Raw genomic sequence first — 20,234 nt, forward strand, 5'->3', positions numbered from 1 at the left:
TTTTGAAGATCAGCATTCAATTTATTAAAATGAGATTTCAGGGATAACCATGTCCTCGAAGGAGAGGCATCGTCGCGGTACTCCTCATATTGGGCTCGAATCTTATTCCAGAACAAATCTGACTTTTGCTCATTTCCCACGACCCGATCGGTAGAAACGTTGAGCCATGACTGAAGAAGAAGTATATTATCTTTACCACTCCATTTGGTGCGTTTATTTCCGGATTCTTCAAGATCAATATCATCTAGACCCCGTTGAGTAGAAAATTCAGGCTCCTCGGGCATAGCCTCACATTGTGTACTTGAGACTTTTGAACTACTGCTGCTACCAGTAGGAGGTGCTTGGTATTGTGGTGGATACATGCAATATTGTGGATTGTTTGGATAAGACATTTGTGATGGATATGATCCCATTTGACCCTGAGGTTGGTTTTGATGGTAGAACGATTGTGGAAACATTTGATACGAAGGATTTTGAACATTACCACCGGTGTGAGGAGGTTGGTTTTGAGGGTGACACATCTGCGGATGTTGGCTTTGTGGTTGATACATTTGCGGATGTGGGTTTTGTTGTTGGAACATCGGCATAGGTTGGCTTTGCGGGCGAATCACCTGCGAATGTTGGTTTTGTTGTTGGAACACCATCATAGGTTGGCTTTGCAGGTGAATCATCTGCGGAGGTTGGTTTTGTGGCGGAAACATAGGCGAAGGTTGCAAACCTTCACTTGTAGGAGGTATTTCATTGTCGAGCAGTGGATAATATTGCTCATAAGGATTAGACATTGTGAGAAATTTGAGAATTTTTGGACAAGAGAGAAATTGTGGGAGTAAATGTTGGTGTTTCAAATGGTCTACTGCACTATATATAAGGTAAAGAATCTGAGAATTGAAAAAACGGTCGGAGAATTGAAAAAACGGTCAGAAAACGGGCAGAAAAACCGGTCAAACCGGTCAATTTAAAAAAATTCAAAAAAAAAAAAGCCCAAACGGGCAGAAAACCGGCACCAGCCGGTGGGATGACCGGCTCAGCCGGTCACCCACTATATAATCTATTTTTCCTCACTCTCACCCTCAGACCCAACCCTCAACCCTAGCCGCTCCTCTCTTCTTCCTCTCTTCTCCCACGCTCAGCTTCTTCTTCTCCCACGCTCAGCTTCTTCTTCAACCTCTCTCACTCACCTTCTTCCTCAAGCTCTCACTCACCTTCTTCTTTTCCCCTTCCTCTTTCCCCCTTCCTCTTTCCCCCTTCCTCTTTCCCTGACCTGCAGCGCCTCCTTTTCCCCTTCCTCTCACCCTGACCTGCAGATCCTTCCTCTCTGCCTCACTTCTCCTTTTCTCCTTCCTCTCGACACCTCCCCTTCTCCTTCCTCTCTCCCTCACTTCTTCTCCCTCGATCTCTCTGGTCCACTCCTCCAAAGCCCCAACCGATCACCAAACATCAACCGCCGCCACCAAACAACCACATGCAGTCACCATCGGCCACCAAACAACCACCACCGCCACCATACAGCCTCAATCCGACCCCCACAACCCCTGTTTGCAAGCTTCAAAGCCTTGAAGCTTGCAAAAATCCTTCCTTTTCACACATGCAAGGGCCAATACTCTCAGATCAGAGCTTCCAGAACTTCACCAGAGAAGATTTTTTTATTTATTTATGTAAATATCAATTTTTGTGTTTTAAGTTTCAATTTCTTCATGTAAAGTTTCAATTCATTCAATAAAATTGCAATTTCCGTCCTCTGATTATGTCTCTGTTGAACTTGAATTGTTCAATTTCATCTTTTCTGTTATGTTTGCCTCTGAAAGCTGTTGGGGGAGTGAGAGAAAATATATTATTTTAGTTAAGAAACTGAAAAAGCAAAGTTGCTTGCAGAAGCAACCATGGACTGTAGTTAAGAAATTGAAACTGCCAACTAAGCAAGCTCCAATGGCTTGAAAAGCTAAGAAACGGTTCTTAGCACCTCCAACCTGGTTAAGAAACCAGCGTTGGAGTTGCTCTAAAGAGTGTGAAAGAGATGATGACCCCACATCTCTCTCCCCTTTCTTCTAACCAACCAAATATGAGCGAGGTTGGGTAGCCTCTCTCCTATCTCTATCTCTTTCTCACCCAAATCTCTCCTAACTCACAATGCATTAAGGAAAATATGATGAATGAATACAACTATAGTTCATTGACAAAGTTGCTTGCTTTATTCTCCAGCACCAGGCGCGGCTTGACCGCGGCCACAACTTTTGCCGCTTTGACCTGCATAATTTTCACCCTAAAGTTTTGGGATTTTATGGTTGAAAAAATAACCTTTCTGTTCAACAACCATCCTATCTTATTACATATAATAAGAGCTTGCAAAAGACTCACCCAAACTAAAGCCATATCATGATTCACGCAATGACCCTTTCATTACTTGCTCTTTGTGACCTTGTAATCATTTATCACTTTGACTAATTTACCACAATTAATCTTGTTTCTTCAACTTTTAGCAGTGATATTAGTTTCTTTTAGTGCATGTTTAGTGAGTGAAAACCACGGTAAACAGAAGTAATTTTTCATAATTTTTGCGACTGTTCACTATAATTTTGTATTCATACATATGTTCATGTGGTCCATGCCTCCAATTCACTCACCGTTCACATTAATTTTTGCAATGTTCCTTTGGGTGCGCCACTAATCTGCTAAAGCTTTCATGAAAAGTATAATTCACATAATCATAACTCGATTAAGCAAAATTGTACTTGTGTTAATTCCTCTGTTACTAATTTATCGTATGTGTATAATCATGAACCAAAACAATATCTCATGCCCAAATGTATAATTGCTGCATTGCCTTTTGAATTCAGTCTCATGCCATGTCAAATTACACTTCATTACGGTTCAAGCAAGCCAAATGTCACTCACCTTTCTACGCGATCATGATTTTCCTTTATCAATAAATTTAATTTTTGTGGCGTGACTGTATGTACAATTTTATATTCAAGCACATCTTACCTATTTTTATTTTAATTTATTTATGTTTTAAGTTATTAAATTCATACAATAAGTCACTTTTTCTAATATAAATCATTACATAAAGTCATCTTTCATAGATATTTTGATTCTGTCGTTGTTTTATAAAAAAATACACCAGTCATTTTAACATAGATATTTTGATTCTGATTTGGGAAATTAATATTTAGGTGTCATTATCAAGATGCAGAAACATTGACTCTGTAGAATCTAAAAGCATTGAGATGATCCAACGGATACAACAAGGGCAGGCCTGCATATAGCCCTGAGAAAGATTTCAGATGACCACTCTCTGTGTTTTTGTTTTTTTTTACACCACTCTCTGTATTTTACTGGCAATGTCAATTTGAATTTGAGGCTAAGTTATTATTATTATTATTATTATTATTATTATTATTGTTCCTGGCAAATTAAGTCCAAGATTCTGCTGCTGATCCTTTCACCCCTTTGGACAAAGACGAGTCCCACCCTGCATTCTGTAAAGCCAGGCATTTCCTAAGAGGTTTGTCCAACTGCTTCTAAAATGACTACTCCTAAATTCACCGTCAAGATTGAATTGAAATAGTGTGCTTTTTTGGGGGTTCTGCAAAGTGCAAACCCTGTTTTTTCATGGAAAAAAATCAATGTTTCATGCATTTCTTTACTTTTACTATATGTTCAAAACTTATAATTTTAATTGATAAATGTATGACTTTTTAATCCCAAATTTACACTTAAATTTTGTTTCAAACTTCCTAATCTAACTTATATGGTTTTTGTTACTACTTATACATCGCTACTTTATAAAATGTTTGTTAAATTTTGCCATTTGATCATCATTCTTGACCAGGGTAAACACTCCTACCCCTAGATTGGAGTTAATATGTCAGTATATATCTTCAAATTAGGAGTGATATTTAGTCTGCTCAAGCACCAATTTAAGATCTATACTAGCTATTAGCAAATTATGTAAGTTATCCCAATTAGTTTACATTGACAATCAACCAACAAGCTAAGGATAATGTGCACATCACGGGAAAATCAGAACATAATGGCACATATCATAATAAACATTATATCAATATAACTAGTGTTTTTTACCCGCGCGTTGCACGGGAAATACATCTATTATATTTGATAGGTCCATTAATACCTTGATCATTAAAAATATAATAAACAACGGATGAAATAGAAGAGTGTGAAATAATGAGCAAAGTGGATAAAAAGTCTTAAATTAAAACCCTTGTTGCATAGATTGAACTTCGTACAATTGAATAACTAATAAAAAAATTGGTTAACCAAATCTCAAATTATGCAAAACATATTATGGGATGTGGTTTAATAATGGCTAATAAACAATAGCTGATTTAATCTACAATGAAAAAAAGAGAAAAGATTCTTTATGTACGTGATTATGCGAGTTCATTTTTTACACAATAAAATAAACTAAGTTTGACTCATATCAACATGAAGTTGTTTCACATTCTTCATGAGCCTAAAGACAATAACACAAATTATAGATATGAAGAATCACCAATAAAGCATTCAGAACACATTTTAATCTTAGAAAAAAAAGAATGTACCGCGAAATTTGTTATTGTATTTGATAAATTAATTAATACTTAATGAAGGTACTTTCTTGTTAAAATATATTTCTTCCCGTAGGAGAATTTAACTCCTATAATAATTTGTACAAAAAAATTAAAGTGGACTATATTATTATGTAGTAAAAAATTAACATCAAACTATATTATATTATGTTTTTCTTGTAACAAAAAAAAATTCCGATGAAATCTTATTAACATTTATTTTTATGTAGAAGTATTTTCATGTAAAATATTCTTCCTATATATAAAAGCTTTTAGGCTCTTTCTAATACATTTAGATCCAACTTCTCCTTACTCTCAGGATGCCTGAAAGTCTTTTCTCAAGTCTATCTGGTGGGTAATATCGATGAAGATGATGACACCCACCATACCTTGCTTGCTTCAGGGTCGATCTCTTGTATCCTCCTCCTGCCGAAGACTTTAAGAGTAAACCTTGCCATTCCAACTTTCATCGATCGAGTTTCAGTTGCTTTTTCTGTTGATCCAGGTGAGAAAGCTTACTAAGGCAACCTTTGCTTTTGTCTATCTCCCAATATAAGAAGCATGTTGCTTTGCTCTTATAGTAGTACTAATGGGCGTACTTTAGAACAAATTTCTAGCGAAGGTCTTGACAGTTTGGAACTGAAAGGTTTGGTTCATTAATAATATCTAAAATTTTCATCATGTTATTCTGCTTTTGAGCTTGTTGTACTTACCGGAGCATTTCTGCGATAAAAAAATTCAGAATAATAAAGCAGTCGTAGTATGCTCCCTTTACTTGCTCTAGTGCTCAAGTGATAGCTGAGTGCATACTGTTTGCATCTGAATTATATATAAAAGACTCTTAAAAACAACTACTTAATTCTCCATGACAAAGAATATACATTACATCAGAACCTAATTATTATTTGTCAGTGACATAAGTGTCGAAAATAATAGTAATGGAAATTTCGAATGGTGTGGATAAGGGTTAAAAGTCCAATCTCATAAGAAAGAAAAATCTCCATTTACATCAAAATCTCTCTCAGATTTCTCTACCTCACTATCACCACCGTTTTTCTTATAAATTATCCACAAACACACTCACAAATTCCACACAGTACCTAACATCATATGCAAATTTTGTTTTCACTGCAACCAGAGTCTGTTCTCTGGCATAAAAAAGCACTTCATAAAGTAAGAAGGTATCACATTTTGAATTTAAATCATTAAAATATTTATTTCTAATTAAAAAATAAAATGAAACTTGCTTCCAAATCAGCAGCAATCTTAGGTGCTATTCCTGATTGTTGTCCAACTTTAACATGAATCAATATGAACTCATGCTAATTCAAATGAAACTTGCTTCTAAATCAGCAGCTTCCAGCTGTATCTGCATTCTAAGTAACAAAAAATCAAGAACTCATGAAGTGAGATTGATAGACATGTTAGAGTAGGATAAAGTAAAGACCACCAAACATAATAGCAATATGTGTAGCATCAATCTAGCTATGATAGTGCAAAGATAGCAATCAAATTTGCAGACAGATATGAATGCCAAAGAATGAATTGAAGCCACTTTTTGGCTATGGCCTTCCAGTGGTTTCCATAACCAATCAGATCTATTTGTAAGGGGAAACTAATCACATGCTACTAAAGAAGATGAATGGAAGAAAATCCCTCTAGAAATTTTAGACCCATTATATTTGTTGAATGGCTAAAACAACTCTTTGCTTTATGTAGCACTGTTGTTGAAAGTACAATAACCAAATCAAAAACATATGCTGATACTAAATCGTAATGTGATAATTACACACTCATGCAAGCAAGACTTCCAATCACACTAAAGTTTGATTAATTGAACTATAGTAGAACAATGATTAATTATAAAATCTAATATTGCCTTCGAAAAGTGACTTTTAATATATGTAATGATGATAGATAGATGTAGAATTGATGAACTAAGTCAATAAAACTATATATGCATCACAATAGTGCAACACCAAACACACATCTCTATCTCTTATCTGGTGAATATATGCATCACAGTAGTGCAACACCAAACACACATCTCTATCTCTTATATGGTGAATATATACATATAATGGACTGAGAAAAACCTCCATGAGTACTGGTCTCACATGTTTCGTGGCTTACTTGAAATGAGAGCAAGATAAGATCTTGAGTCATCAATCATGTTTAATTTCATCTTCAGCTAGCTGAGAATCAGAGAGTGTAGTCAGAAAGAGGTATGCACCTCATTGTCGTTCTCTACCTACGGATAAATTCATGTCAAATGTTTCCAGGGAAGCCAAGGAAATCAATTTATTGTTAGAACATTGGTTTAGGCGTTTAGCATATTAGAAAGGATAGCACCAGTTTTAAAAGTCTAACCTCAATAGTATAGCTTGAGCGAACAAAGATAAGCAGTAAAATCTCATCCATGATATGTAGTTCTGTAGTTGTAACGGCAAGCACCAACAATAATAATTAATTTCCTCGGTGCAAGAAGCAGGCAAAAAGGAAAAATTACCAAATAAAAAAGTTGCAAGGAAAAAAATCTACAACTTCTACTTTCTCTCCCCTCAATTCTTTCACTCCCTCAATCCACTTCACTGACAATGATTAGGTTAATCAAAACATACACAGATCAATGTTTCACCTCCTATAACATAGGACACAAATTTTAGATGCAAATTAAGAAAAACGAATAAAATAGAATATAAATAATAATATAAATTAAGATAAAATTCAGAAATAAACAACATAAATCCTAATCAAATCTAAAATTTAAAAATGTACTAAATAAATATAGATAAAAACTATCAAAATCTAGCAAATCACAATAAAAATTCATAAAATTCGGAATTAATTAAAAATCCGAAAATTCAATAAAAATACCATAAAAATTAATTAATACTCTAAAAATAAATCAAAAATAAATTAAGATAAAATCAAGAAATAAAAAACCTAAATCCTAATCAAATCTAAAATTTAAAAATGTATTTTTCTTATTAAGGAGAAATAAGGTAAGGAAAAATCAGGGCACATGTGGTAAGTGGGGCCAAGGAGAAAGAGCTTACATGTAAAATATTAGGTGAGAATTAATCTGGGAGCGACACGTCACTAACTTGGCCTGTGAGAGCGACACGTCATGCTAGAAGTTGTTCTTTTCTAATATATATTGATATTGATATTGATATTAATGAGTGAACATAAGATCTCAATATCAACTAAATTAATCACCACTAGTTAGAAGTACATCACAAATAATTGTATCCTGAGATAAGAAAAATAGTACACAATGACAAAAGTAGTTAAAAAAATAATTTATCAGCAGCTATGTTTCTTCACTTTCTTGTCTCACTTTCTCATGTCAACTCATTTGTACATTCATTATTAGGCAACATTTTTTTTTTGTGTGGAAGAAAAAATTTAAATAATATAACTTTAAATTTCGTTTCCCTAAAAGAATTTAAGTGATGTATAAGAAAAAAAAATGAAGAACGCAATTTCGAGAAAACTACCTCCATTGGTGCATCTATGACTACGTGGACTAAGTAGAGAGACTTTATTGATGGCTACTCTACATGAATAATTCCTCTATAATATGCCCGCTTATATATGAAGTTTAACGAAGGTGTTCACAAGATGACCTTATAGTATCTTCTTATCGATGTATTAGCACTGCAACCATCACTAATATGCATGATGAGTTTGATCCGTAATTCATGATTGATTCCGAATTGAATGTATTTTCTCCGCCTTAGTTACGTCAAGAATGAAAAGTATCTCACTCCTATCACTGGATACTCCTACCACAAATTTCAGTACTATTCGTTTCTCCAGGACTTGTGAGAAGTTTATAATCATCTGATGTTTGTATATATAAAAATGAATTGACTAAGCATCATCAGTAATGAACATGATGGATCGCGTTCCACTAATTCAATTTGGTTAGTAACAGCTTGAGATGAGATTTTAATCTCTTTCAGATGAATTAACTACTAATCAAGGAGATCCATGATCACTCTTTTTAACATGAGAGACACAATTGTCATTGATGATCCAAACAAGCTTTGTAACATAACATCGTCATACCTCAAACCTATTTATTGCTCATTTGCTCTTAAATGTTTTCATGAAAGTATGACTGCAATCAGTGACGGATCCAGAAATTTGATGGTGTAAGGGCAATATACACGTATAAATTCGTATAAATTTTTTTAATATATACTATTAAAAGTGAGTGCATTTTTTTACCAAATGGGACACAAGTAAAGACATTTTTTACCAAATAGGTCATCAAAAACCACACACCTTTACTACTCAAGTGAGGGCATTTAGCAATGTGGAATACAAGTGAGGGCATTTAGCAATGTGAAACACAAGTGAGAGCATTTTTTATCAAAAGAACCATAAAAAACCACATGCTTTTACTACTCAATTTTTTTTCTAATGATTTTTTAAAAAATCAAGTGAGGGCATGTGCCCTCATAGTCTTCTACATACATCCGTCATTGACTGCAATAGTCAACATATTCTAACCATATTTCACCATAATTAATGCCTCTACTTTTCTCTTTAAAAAGGATTCATTCATGCTCAGTTCACACAATAGATCAAAACACAAGACAACTATGTACTAAAATTCTTCAACCATCATACCATTTCTTTAATTTTTTTCATTACATAAACTCATCATCATGAGACAAATAATCACCTCCATTTACACATGATTAAAACAATTTCATATAATCAAATTAAAATACATGATCCTAAGACAAACAACCATACTTAGAGTTGTTTCATATCATCAAAGAAGCGATGTGAGGAGCCAAATAGAAAAGAGTAGACACACAAAAGTCAATGAATAACCTAATTAAATAGGTTTAGAGATCAAAGGTTGAGCAGGAACGATGGGACGGGCTCTCAATCTAAGTGGTTTTGGAGATCAAAGTTGAGCTAGTAGAGGCTCTAGGCACAAAAAAACAGGAGCAATGATGACATAGCAGTAGTGGGGTGTCGCACGACGAAGCGATAGTGAGGCTGCAATGCGTCAGAGACATTATGTTGAGAGTTCAAGTGTGAGTTGGAGTCCCACATTTTTTTCACACATTTTTTCTTATAGATGTTTAGTAATTTATTATATTTCTCATGGCATATGTGTAGTTTCTTATTAACGAGTCTCTTTTTAAAGGTTTTTTTTCTTTTAAACATTCATCACATAGTTGAACTACTATTATAATATTTATTGAGATAATTTCTAGTAATGACCTGGTTAATGGTAGTGACGACAAGCTTGTTATTGAGGTTTATTTCGATCATTAAATAGAAAAGACTATTGTTGATATTGGTTTGTAGTATATGTGCCCTTACTCATGCAAAGAGGATATTAGAGGAAGAATATGTAAGTTTTGTTGGAAGCAGTAGTCCTAAAACAGATTATAAAGACCACAAATGATTGAAAAGATTGTGGTAGATTTAGCGATGTGCTATTGAGAAGAATATTATAGAATATACTCTACTATTCTACTAGTACGTAACAAATAAAATATCAAACATGTCTATAAGAAAAAATGTGGATAGAAATCAAACATTTTTCTTTGATTCATTTAGAGGGGTAATTTAGAGAGAAAAAATGTCATGTGCAATTCATGTGACAAACTCTATTAAAATTTAATAGAAATGTTGACAAAAGGTTAATTTTGCACCCTTAAAAAAATTTAGGGTTATAAATACACACTTTAAAAAGTGAGAATTTAAGTTACACGTAAGCTAAAAACTTCAGGATAGTAATTTACATTTTTCCCTAATACTTAGAAAAGATAGTACGTGAGAAAGATGTAGGTGTGACACATCATATTATTGTTAATGTGACAAAAATAAGAGTATGTGGTAAAAGTAAAAATAAGGTGACAACAACATGTTTGGACATGCGGACACAAATTTTACTAAAGACAAGCCTATTTTTTCAATTCAATTTAACCCAATATAAACAAAAAGGACAACTAGCTACATATCTTTGAACTTTTCCCAGCCAAATGCAACATTTAGGATTGCAGGTGTTATTCATGTCCGTTTCCTGTTGGTGTGGGAGATTTATTTACTTCCCTCAGTGCGTAGAAGATATTTGTAACATCCTTTTCTCCACGGTTTTGTTTCCCTTGTGTTTTCTTCTGTGTACGTTTTGCTCTCGGTTTGTTAAATTCTCAACTCGCGCGCACTAATTGAGCTGTGGACCATTCCATTCGGGATCTCATCTTTACCATGTGATAGTGGGTCACCCATTGAGACTTTGTTTTTATCTCCCAATAATATATGCCATTCAATGCTACCATTAGATAGTACATAAACATATAGTAACATGGTTTGCAACTCATGAAAGCTACTTGTATCCGAGGATAGACACAACCCTGCCTCTTTTTCATTCGTTTTTTTCCCTCCCAATTCTTTAAATTTTCTTCTAATACCAAGTTCAAGAATATGTACCGTTGTGGGTGACAAAACGGGTCAACTCATTCTGCTTTCACTCACCTTTAATCTTATCTTAAAATAGAGTTGGATGGATTTACCCACCAACAGAAGTAAGTTGAGATATAACACAACCGACTCATCTTAAGGGCGTTTAATTCATTTATTTTTTCTTTAGTAAACTAGATAAGAGAAGAGTATAGTTCAACAGGTTGACTCGCCCCGCCCCGCCCTGCTATTGGCTCGTTGGTAGATTGAGTAGTTGGCAAGTTAGATTAGGGTTGTCCAAAAGGCTCGGCCTGAACCAAAATCGGCCAAAACGAAGCCTTTTTTTTGGGAAAACAGGCAGGATGAGATGGGGTTCAAGTTCTACGGTTTACAAAAACCGATTTTCTATGGTTTTGATTGGTTGGTCACGGTTTGGACTCCATCCCGACTGATCAAGTCTTTTAAAAAATTGTTCCAAGCCCAACCCACTTGTGTCACCAATTACCAACTCTAACCCTAGCCGCAACCCCACTCTCAATCTTTCCATCACTCACAACATCTCCACCCTCCGCCACCTTCTCTCAATCCCTTTATCACTCTCAAATTCTCACCCCAAAAAACCCTAACCGTTATCACTCTCCTATCTCTCAGCCTCTCACCTTCCAATCACTCACTGCAACCATCTCTGAAACACTAGTTCACTTCTCCTTTTCCCAGCGACAAATATCAAGTCTCGCATCCTCTTCGACAAACTCCCTAATCAAGATCCTCTCTCATTCTCCCACTCTTTCACTTCATCTATATTCCCCGTCGAAAAGATTAAGCTTTGTTGCATGACGTTGTAGATTGAAAAAGTGAAGAACATTCGTGCCTCATCCTACGCCACATGTGTCACCGTCAACGAGATCGACAACCTTCGATGGATGTGCATGTTGTCATCACCTTCGGGTTCCTCTTCTTTTTTATGATAAAAATCTTCTTCAATTTGTTGTATTGAGGTTGTTCTAGTTACTATTCTTGTATTGAGGTAAAATTTTAATGAAAAGTTTCTGTCTTTTCCATCTCTTCTCTTTTCTCTATATTATGAACCTCTAGTTTACCCTTTTTTCTCTGATTACAGTTTGGTTAGCCTAGCGTGCTATATAATTACCATCACATAAGTAAACTAATTTGGTGCATCAAATACAAAATGCGAACAACTAAATCATAAGTGGTCCTCTACCTCCATGCGACATTAATGCTCAGTCAGACTTCACCTATTGCGGAAAATTCCCCACTACTGCCTCTCGTAGGAGTCTGGGCTGTGTCTCAATTCTAGTGTGACTGATCATCCTCTCGGACCAGGTACTGATCATCGCCTTGGTAAGCTATTGCCTCACCAACTAGCTAATCAGACGCGAGCTCCTCCTCGGGTGGATTCCTCCTTTTGCTCCTCAGATTACGAGGTATTAGCATCCGTAAACCCTAAACCCTAAATCCATTTTTCTCAAGACATTGACCATCTTAGCATTATTCACCAGCTAAGTAAGTAGTTCACCTTTATCATGGAAACCATATATAAAATACTTAAAATTAACCAAATTAATATGATTAACCTTTAAAATCAACTTCCCCATATGAATCGGATATGCTAACCTTCACCATGTCTTTATGTGTGGAATTGATTCAATTAGTTGGACTAGCTACTAAATTAAGTACTGGTCTTATAGTCCATGCTTGAACTATTGGACATTTACCTTCTCTGCCAATCATCCAGCAAAATCCCGTTTTAGCACCCTGTCGATTCTCAATTAAGGTTATCTTGTTGACTACATTACTTAATTTTAGAGCCTATAAAGTGTCCCAAATCTGACACAGAAAGTGAGTTCTTTTTCCACTTGATAATGAGAGCTATAGTGTAACAAGTTATCAACATTACTTTTGCATTTATCTAATGGATAAAGGGTGTGGAAAAAGTATTTAAAAGCTGGCAAATTTTGTCTTCAACTTCCACAATTCAACAGCGAATACGTAGGGATGTGACATTTAATATAATTGCTCACTAATTGTCCAATTAGAGGATCGTGATTCCCATCTAATTAGAAAAGTTAGGCCAAAAAGGTTTGATAATATATCAAAGTATAGTTGTAATTCCACTTACTTATAGTTTGGAGAAGAATATCATATTGAAAAAAGAAATGCAGGGAATGGACATAAAAAATAAAAAGTAAAAACAAAGGTCATGATCATTTCCATTTTCATATTGCACCTTCAATGATTGACTACAATTGCAGCCATGTGAAGTGCATGAGGACTACAAGCATCGCAAGATTATCCAACCACTATGTCAATGTAAAATTATTTTCATTCAAAGCTTTGCAAAATGGTTGATAAAAAAAAAAAGCTTGGAAAATTATAAAGGGGTTTCATTTTTATTAGATAGTGGATGATAAATTTACATAAATAATACCTTTTTTCGGTATTTTTATTTTAAACTCTCTTATTCTAAGAACAACTTTTTTCTATCTCAAGCCGATAGTATTTACATTTTGGTGGCACTATCTTTCCTAATAGGTTTTTGTCATAGACTTATACTTGAATACGAATGGCTTGTTTAAATGACAAGAGAATATTTGAGTTAAAGAATCTATGGTTTTAGATGTATCAATCACATTTAAAATAAAAGGAATACAATTTTTATATTTTATTTATTAATCTATTTATAAATAATCATATTAGTCCATTGGGGTGAGTTAAGTAACCCTCGTAAGTCGTTTAGCCAACCTCAAAACAAAATATTATTTAAGATGAATCAAACACGTGTGCTTGAACCTATTACCCGTTAAATAAGAGGATTTGACTCATATAAACGAGTCATTTTAGAGAATAAAGTACCCATCACAATAATTGATTTAACAATCAATGGTTGTAATTTTAATCATATATCTATATATATCCATGTATAACAAATTGCTATTTTCTTTAAATTTTAGTCATTACTTTTTCAACGGACCATTGTAATATATTTATCCATATAAAAGAATTCAAAAATAACTGTAACAAAGAAATTGAATTGCAATTTTTTTAATAAATTCTACATATGGGGATGAATTAAGTTGATCTTAGGGGAGACCCACAAAATTGGGTGCTCAATACCAGAATGGGGCAGCATGCGGCATCATAACGCATGACGAATGCATGGTGGTCCATCTTTCCATGAGGTTTTTATGATCAAACTGTGGAATTGGTTAGATATATCTCATACTGTTCCAAAGGGAAAATTAAACACCCCAACATTCAATGTTGCAAGTAATTAGGGGTAATTAAACCCCCAAACCAATCAAGAAATGCAAATGGATGGTAGTTTTGGTTTGAAACATTGAAAAGGTGATGGAAATGGATGGATAGAATGAGGGAGCATGGAGGACCACATAAATGGTCTAGTGATGTCACCCACTTAGTCCTTGTATGTATGATAAAGAAACAAGAAAAGTGTGTCAAAATCCAAACCCACCAAAGTGTGTATCTTTGCTGCTCATATCAGCTGGTCCAAGTTTGGAGTTGGAGAATATTAACATGCATGAATTGAAAAAAAGGGGTTTGTCCAAAAATAATGATTAAAGGTAAGGTCAATTTCCATTATTTTAAAAATGAGAATGATAAAATTTTCAACTTGGATCGCACGAGTCCTCTACGTGTGTGTTTGGTTTCAAATCTGGAGAGATCAAACGTGGATCCAGAAATCCAAAAGCAACTATTTCTTGCTTCTGTAAACGTGGATCGGGGCCAAACGTGGATCCTGAATGGGTTTTCCAAACACACACTACCACTTCTTCACGCATAATTGCAAGCCCTTAATTTTTGTAAACGATGGTTAGGATCAATCTAAATAAAAAAGCTTATTGCTTACCTAAAAAAATAAATAAAAAAGCTTATTAAATTACAGAAGTTATAATGATTTATTTGCTGTATAGAGGATCTATAACCAAAGTAGTTTTTTTTTTGTCAATAGAGGTTGATTCATTGAAAGATGGCACAATTGTTCTTTCATCTATCGGGTTTGGGGCGGGATGTGGAGATATGAGGATCGATCATTTTGATGCATTTCAAATGGGCTTGGAGTGGAATTTTTAGAATTTTCTCTTTTTAAGTACCACTAGTAGGCCCATTTCAAGGTTGGGATGGCTTTATGAATCAATATTGTAAAGCTGCGACATCTTTGTTCTATTATCTTCCTTAACATTGTAAACAAGGGGGAAAATTGTGACAATGCCCGAACATGACCCCAGATTCCCATTAGCCAGTCAAACAAGTCCTTTTCCTCACATTTTGCAGGGGAAGTGAAAAAAATCGCAGTGGTTGTCTAAACAACAAACGATAGTGAAGTGATTCGATACCACAATGAACAAGGCGGCAGTCATCAAAGAAATTGACATGAGGTACGATCGATATTCATAGATGACAAGTGCATAAAGAAACGAATAGTAATGTTAGAAAAAATCTATCATAATGATGTTATATACTGAAAACACCATTTCTTGTACGATTGGAGGGTTTAGCCCCACCCCTTCCTTCAAACAAACCCTGGTGCAAAATAGCCATGCAGCGCAAGTCAAGATTTTTCTACCCAACAAACAAAAAACACAAGTTAAGATATCAATAAATTTCCATAAACTTGAGCAAATCCTCCTGGCCAAACCTTGGGAGCAAAGAAAGGCTTTCTAGTCTTTACATGAACGGGATAAGCCCAGAAAAATAAGTAGCAAAAGGAAGAAAAAGTAAATCACTTTGTGAGACAATACATTAGCATCCCTCCAACAATGGACAGTCCTGATAGCACAGCCCTCCTCTTTTTCACAAACTTTAACCTTCAGCAGCACACAGTCCACAGGTGGTCGGGATGGCAGACCTATTGATCATAGACAGCAACCAACATGAGAAAGTTGAATAAACTATTGCTTCTCAACTTGCATGCCACACCAACACACACACACAGCTCACAACCAATGTTGTTAATGACAGATGAGGATTATAGAGCAAAGCCAAAGCTAGGTCATATTTGATAAACTGAAGGCGGATTATGGAGGAATTCAGGGCAGCTTGCTGGAATTCCGACAACACTACTCACAACCCTTTCACCAATTCTCTCCCCCCATTAAGAAATGTTGAAGTTATCCTAACTGCCCTCATATTTTGGAAACTACACGCCTCATATTTTGGATACTTACTATTAATTAACTTCAAAGCCAGTAATAAGGGTTTTCAAGTTAATAAAAGTTGAAAATTAGTTGCCGGTGGTAATGAGAGTTGCACCTTCAAAACAAAGAGAAAATGCTTGTGGGAGGCTCATTCATAATTACTCACCATTGTTACGAGGTTTTTAATATTTAAATGGTCTAAAACATAGCATAGTTCCATCTCACATAAGGGAAGTGTAATTTTTCAAAATAGAAAAGAGGATAGTGTAATTTGAGTAATCTCGCAGTAGAGAAGATTATAACATGCTCTCAAACAATTGATAGACGTTTCTTCTAACCAGAAATAATTAGAATAACCAAGCAAACAAATATCTATTTATGGAACTATGTAGACCTCACTATCCTCTGAAACATATATATGCTGGAAATAAGCATAGTAGCATACTGTGAGATCCCCATCCTACAAGGTAACCCAGATAAATTCAACCAACTATGTTCTGTGTTAGACCATTTTAAGTTAAAAAGTTATGTATTTTTCTCCTTTTACTTCTAGAGTGCGAGACATGGCATGACGACAAGATTAATACATTATAACATAACAAATTTGATGTCATTGGTTCTAGTTGTGGAAATAGACATTTTACTCGTCTCAGTAAGGTTGCATGTATGATACATCTGAATGACCTTTCTCAGACCCCAAAATGATGAAAGCCTCATGCACAAAGCTAAACTTTGCTTTAACTGTTTCTACTATCATTGTTAAGGGAAACACCAACTGCATGCTTTTCTTTAATCTTCTGTCACCTCAAACTAGTTCTATATTTTTGGCTCAATTCCGAAATAAAACAAAGGTTTTTCTTAACTAAAAAGTAACTTCTTAATTTCATAAAACAGCCAATTAGGATCTATGTTTTTTATCCTTTGAACATCTCATCAATGGGAAAATTTGATATTCAAGTCATATAAAATTTTGAGCTCTAATTTGTTGTCAATCATGAACAAAAGTATGATACTCAGTTATAAACCAAATTGACTAAGATCAACATAACTCTAACATATTCTTGGTGGCCTACAACAACTTATAAAGCACCAAGGATTGCTAATCACTAATTGATATGTGATGCTAGATTGATTTTAATGCTGTGAGCCCGTGACTAATAATTCACTAATCACTACTATAAAGATTTTACTTTAAAATATTCATACATGCAGGGTACGGTGACTAGTGTGTGGGTAGTAACATTCTTATTGTGGGGAGGTTTCAAAAACAGGGTTTTAATCACTGAGGGTGTCTGGAAACTTTGGCTTGAGCAAATATACAAAATCTGCCCCTATCTGGCTTGAGCGAACTACTCAAATGTCATTTGACGGCGCTGAGCAGTTAAAATTCATAGGATATCACTTATAAGCACAAAGACATACTCAGTTAAGATCAACACAACTCTAACAAATTCTTGGTGGTCTACAACAACTTATAAAGCACCAAGGATTACTGCCAGGATCTCACAAGACCAAGAAGTAGACCCTCCCCCGCGTTATATACAATAAGAATGAAGATGGAAAACCATCTTCATCTCAAGTATTCTGTCCTTCTTGGAATCCGATAGATTCAATTGCTCAGTCCTCACTACATATGATATGCCATGTTATGAACCATGTATTAACAGTCCAATATACTCCACCTAATCCTCTAAAACACAAACCCAAAACTCAATGGCCATGATTTCCAATACTATTCTCCCTTTCAAATTAGTTTTATATTAACAAAAAACATCATATATATCCATCCATTACCTACCAAATACTTGGATGCACAAATCAATCAAAACAAACAAACTGCAACTATTTCTCTAAAACCTTGACTGACCTTCGTTTCAAGCATCGCTATCACCGCCGCCAACATTGGCTGCTGGGTCCCTAGCAATGCGCACACCGGGTTGAGCCGCTCGCCGCCTAGTCCTCGAGGGAAGAATGTTATTCAAATCCACTTCAGCCAGAGGATCATCAGAAAAATCACTGTCATCACCACCGGAATCAACACCATCATCATCATCATCATCACTGTCATCATCATCGTCATCATCCTCTTCCTCTTCAATCATTTTCCCTTTACCCTTGTCATCACGCAAAATCCCTTTTCCCTTCCGGTCCACCTCAGCCTCGCCATTCGAATCATCATCCTCATCGTCCTCTTCCTCCTTGTCTTCCTCATCATCCTCCTCCTCCTCCCCCTCAAATTGGACGTCGTTGTCAGGCTCATTGTCGTCATTGGCAGCTTCTTTGGGCTGGGAAGAACAATCATCGGTGGCGGAAACTGCAGGGTGGTTGTTGTTGTTGTCGTTTGAATCAGGGTTAGGTTCTGGGGTTGCGGCGAGCTTTGGGGCTTTGGTGGGGGGTTGTTCTTGGGGATCAGGAACGGGGTGGCGCTTGGAGGGGAATGTGGGTTCTTGGTGGTGGTTGAGTTCCGCCATGAATGTGGGTATGGAAGAAACCAAGGAAGGTTTCTTTGTGTGTTTCAGAGTGAGGTTTTGGGGATGAGACAAGTTAGGGTTTTGCGGGCGGTAGTAGTAGTAGTAGTAGTAGTAGAATACAATTGAAGACAGATTTTTCTCACATTTATTCCTTCATTGGGTTCCTTTTTTTTTAACATGAATTTACATTTTTTTTAAAAATATGTGTAAAATCACTTAAAAGTTTTTTTTGTTTGAAATGAAATGAAAATCACTTAAAAGTTAAAACGATTTTTGTAAATAAATAATATTTTAACTATATTAAAAAGATTTAAATTATCATCGAGTGTATGGGTCAAGTATGAGAGGTCTATCCATCTTAACTAATAATCTCTAATTATCAAATTAAGTTTATCTTAGAAACTCATATCAATGAACACATCTCTTCCTCAAGAAACTGAATGATCAAATGGAACCAACTTAGTTGGTTGCCAGCTGATTCTTTTTTCCTTAGAAAAGCCAAATATATATATATATATAGCTAGATAATAAATAAATTAAAGGACTTTGGCATATGAAAGTAAAAAACATTGACACTTCAAGTCTGATTCCTCATCTAGTGCGGTGGACGTCAGGCCTGCGCGATAGCGTTGTGCTGAATGTTGATGGTAGTGTCTGTGGTGTGCCTTGTAGGGGAGGTCTTGGTGGTTGCTTCCGGAGTGATCAAGGTCAGTGGATGGGAGGTTTTTTTGGCTTCATAGATGACGCTTGCATCCTTCACCTTGAGTTGCAAGCTTTGTTCCATGGTCTGACCATCACATGGGAGCGGGGGGTATAGGAAGATTGATTGTCAATCTGATTCCTTGGATGTAGTGACTCTAGTTAAGTCGATGCCACCTTCTACTCATCTTTATGCATCTCTGATATGAGATATTAAAGATCTGCTGGATCGGGCTTGGATGGTGAACTTTTACCACACTTTGAGGGAAGGCAATACTTGTGCGGACTTTTGGGCTAAGCACGGTGTTGGGCAAGGCGAGCCTTCGGTTGTGATTGAGCAACCGCTTCCTGGTTCGGGGTTGCTTCTTCTCGCGGATGCGTCGAGTGTCTCCTCTTTAAGGACGTAGTTTTTCTCTTTTTTCAACTCATGTAAAAAAAAATAAAAAAAAAAAAATAAAGAAACCATAACTAGCTAATTGCCTCTCAAAGACATGCTAAAATACCCGACCCTGAAAACAAGGATACCTATGCTTACAACAAACACAGGGAAGGGCCCAGCTACAACAAATCCATGTTGTCCAACACCACATCTCAGGATATTGAAACAACAATATGCAGGAAAAGTAATATATGGGACAAGAAAAAAACGTAGTAGCAAAACATACCAATTTTGCCGCTACATGCTTTTCTCCCTCTTATATTGATTTCACAAATCACCTAGAGTTTGCAGTCTCCTTGGTCTCAGTTCCATCAAAGGCTCGTCCACCTCTAATCTGCTCATTACAATTTGTAATTCGACCTCTATAGCTTTAATACTATCTCTGTTACCCCGACTCTCATTGAGTAATCTTTCCATTCCTTGATTTTAGTCTTCAACTTAT

General features: G+C 35.6%; 1 protein-coding gene across 1 annotated transcript; it reads right to left on the reverse strand.

Annotated features, from left to right (window-relative positions):
- Window positions 1-15,633: 15,633 nt before the first annotated feature.
- LOC130729765 (uncharacterized) lies at window positions 15,634-18,764 on the reverse strand. The gene is made up of 2 exons (XM_057581603.1): window positions 18,051-18,764; window positions 15,634-15,894 (listed from the first exon to the last, which is right to left on the reverse strand). The coding sequence occupies exon 1, from the start codon at window positions 18,652-18,654 to the stop codon at window positions 18,058-18,060; it is 597 nt and encodes a 198-aa protein (XP_057437586.1). The 5' UTR covers window positions 18,655-18,764; the 3' UTR covers window positions 15,634-15,894; window positions 18,051-18,057.
- Between the last annotated feature and the right edge of the window lie 1,470 nt (window positions 18,765-20,234).

This window comes from Lotus japonicus, chromosome 1, assembly GCF_012489685.1.
Source record: "Lotus japonicus ecotype B-129 chromosome 1, LjGifu_v1.2".
Taxonomy (NCBI): Eukaryota; Viridiplantae; Streptophyta; class Magnoliopsida; order Fabales; family Fabaceae; genus Lotus; species Lotus japonicus.

Coding starts and splice junctions, on each gene's coding strand:
- LOC130729765 (XM_057581603.1), bottom strand. CDS start 18,654: ATGGCGGAACTCAACCACCACCAAGAACCCACATTCCCCTCCAAGCGC.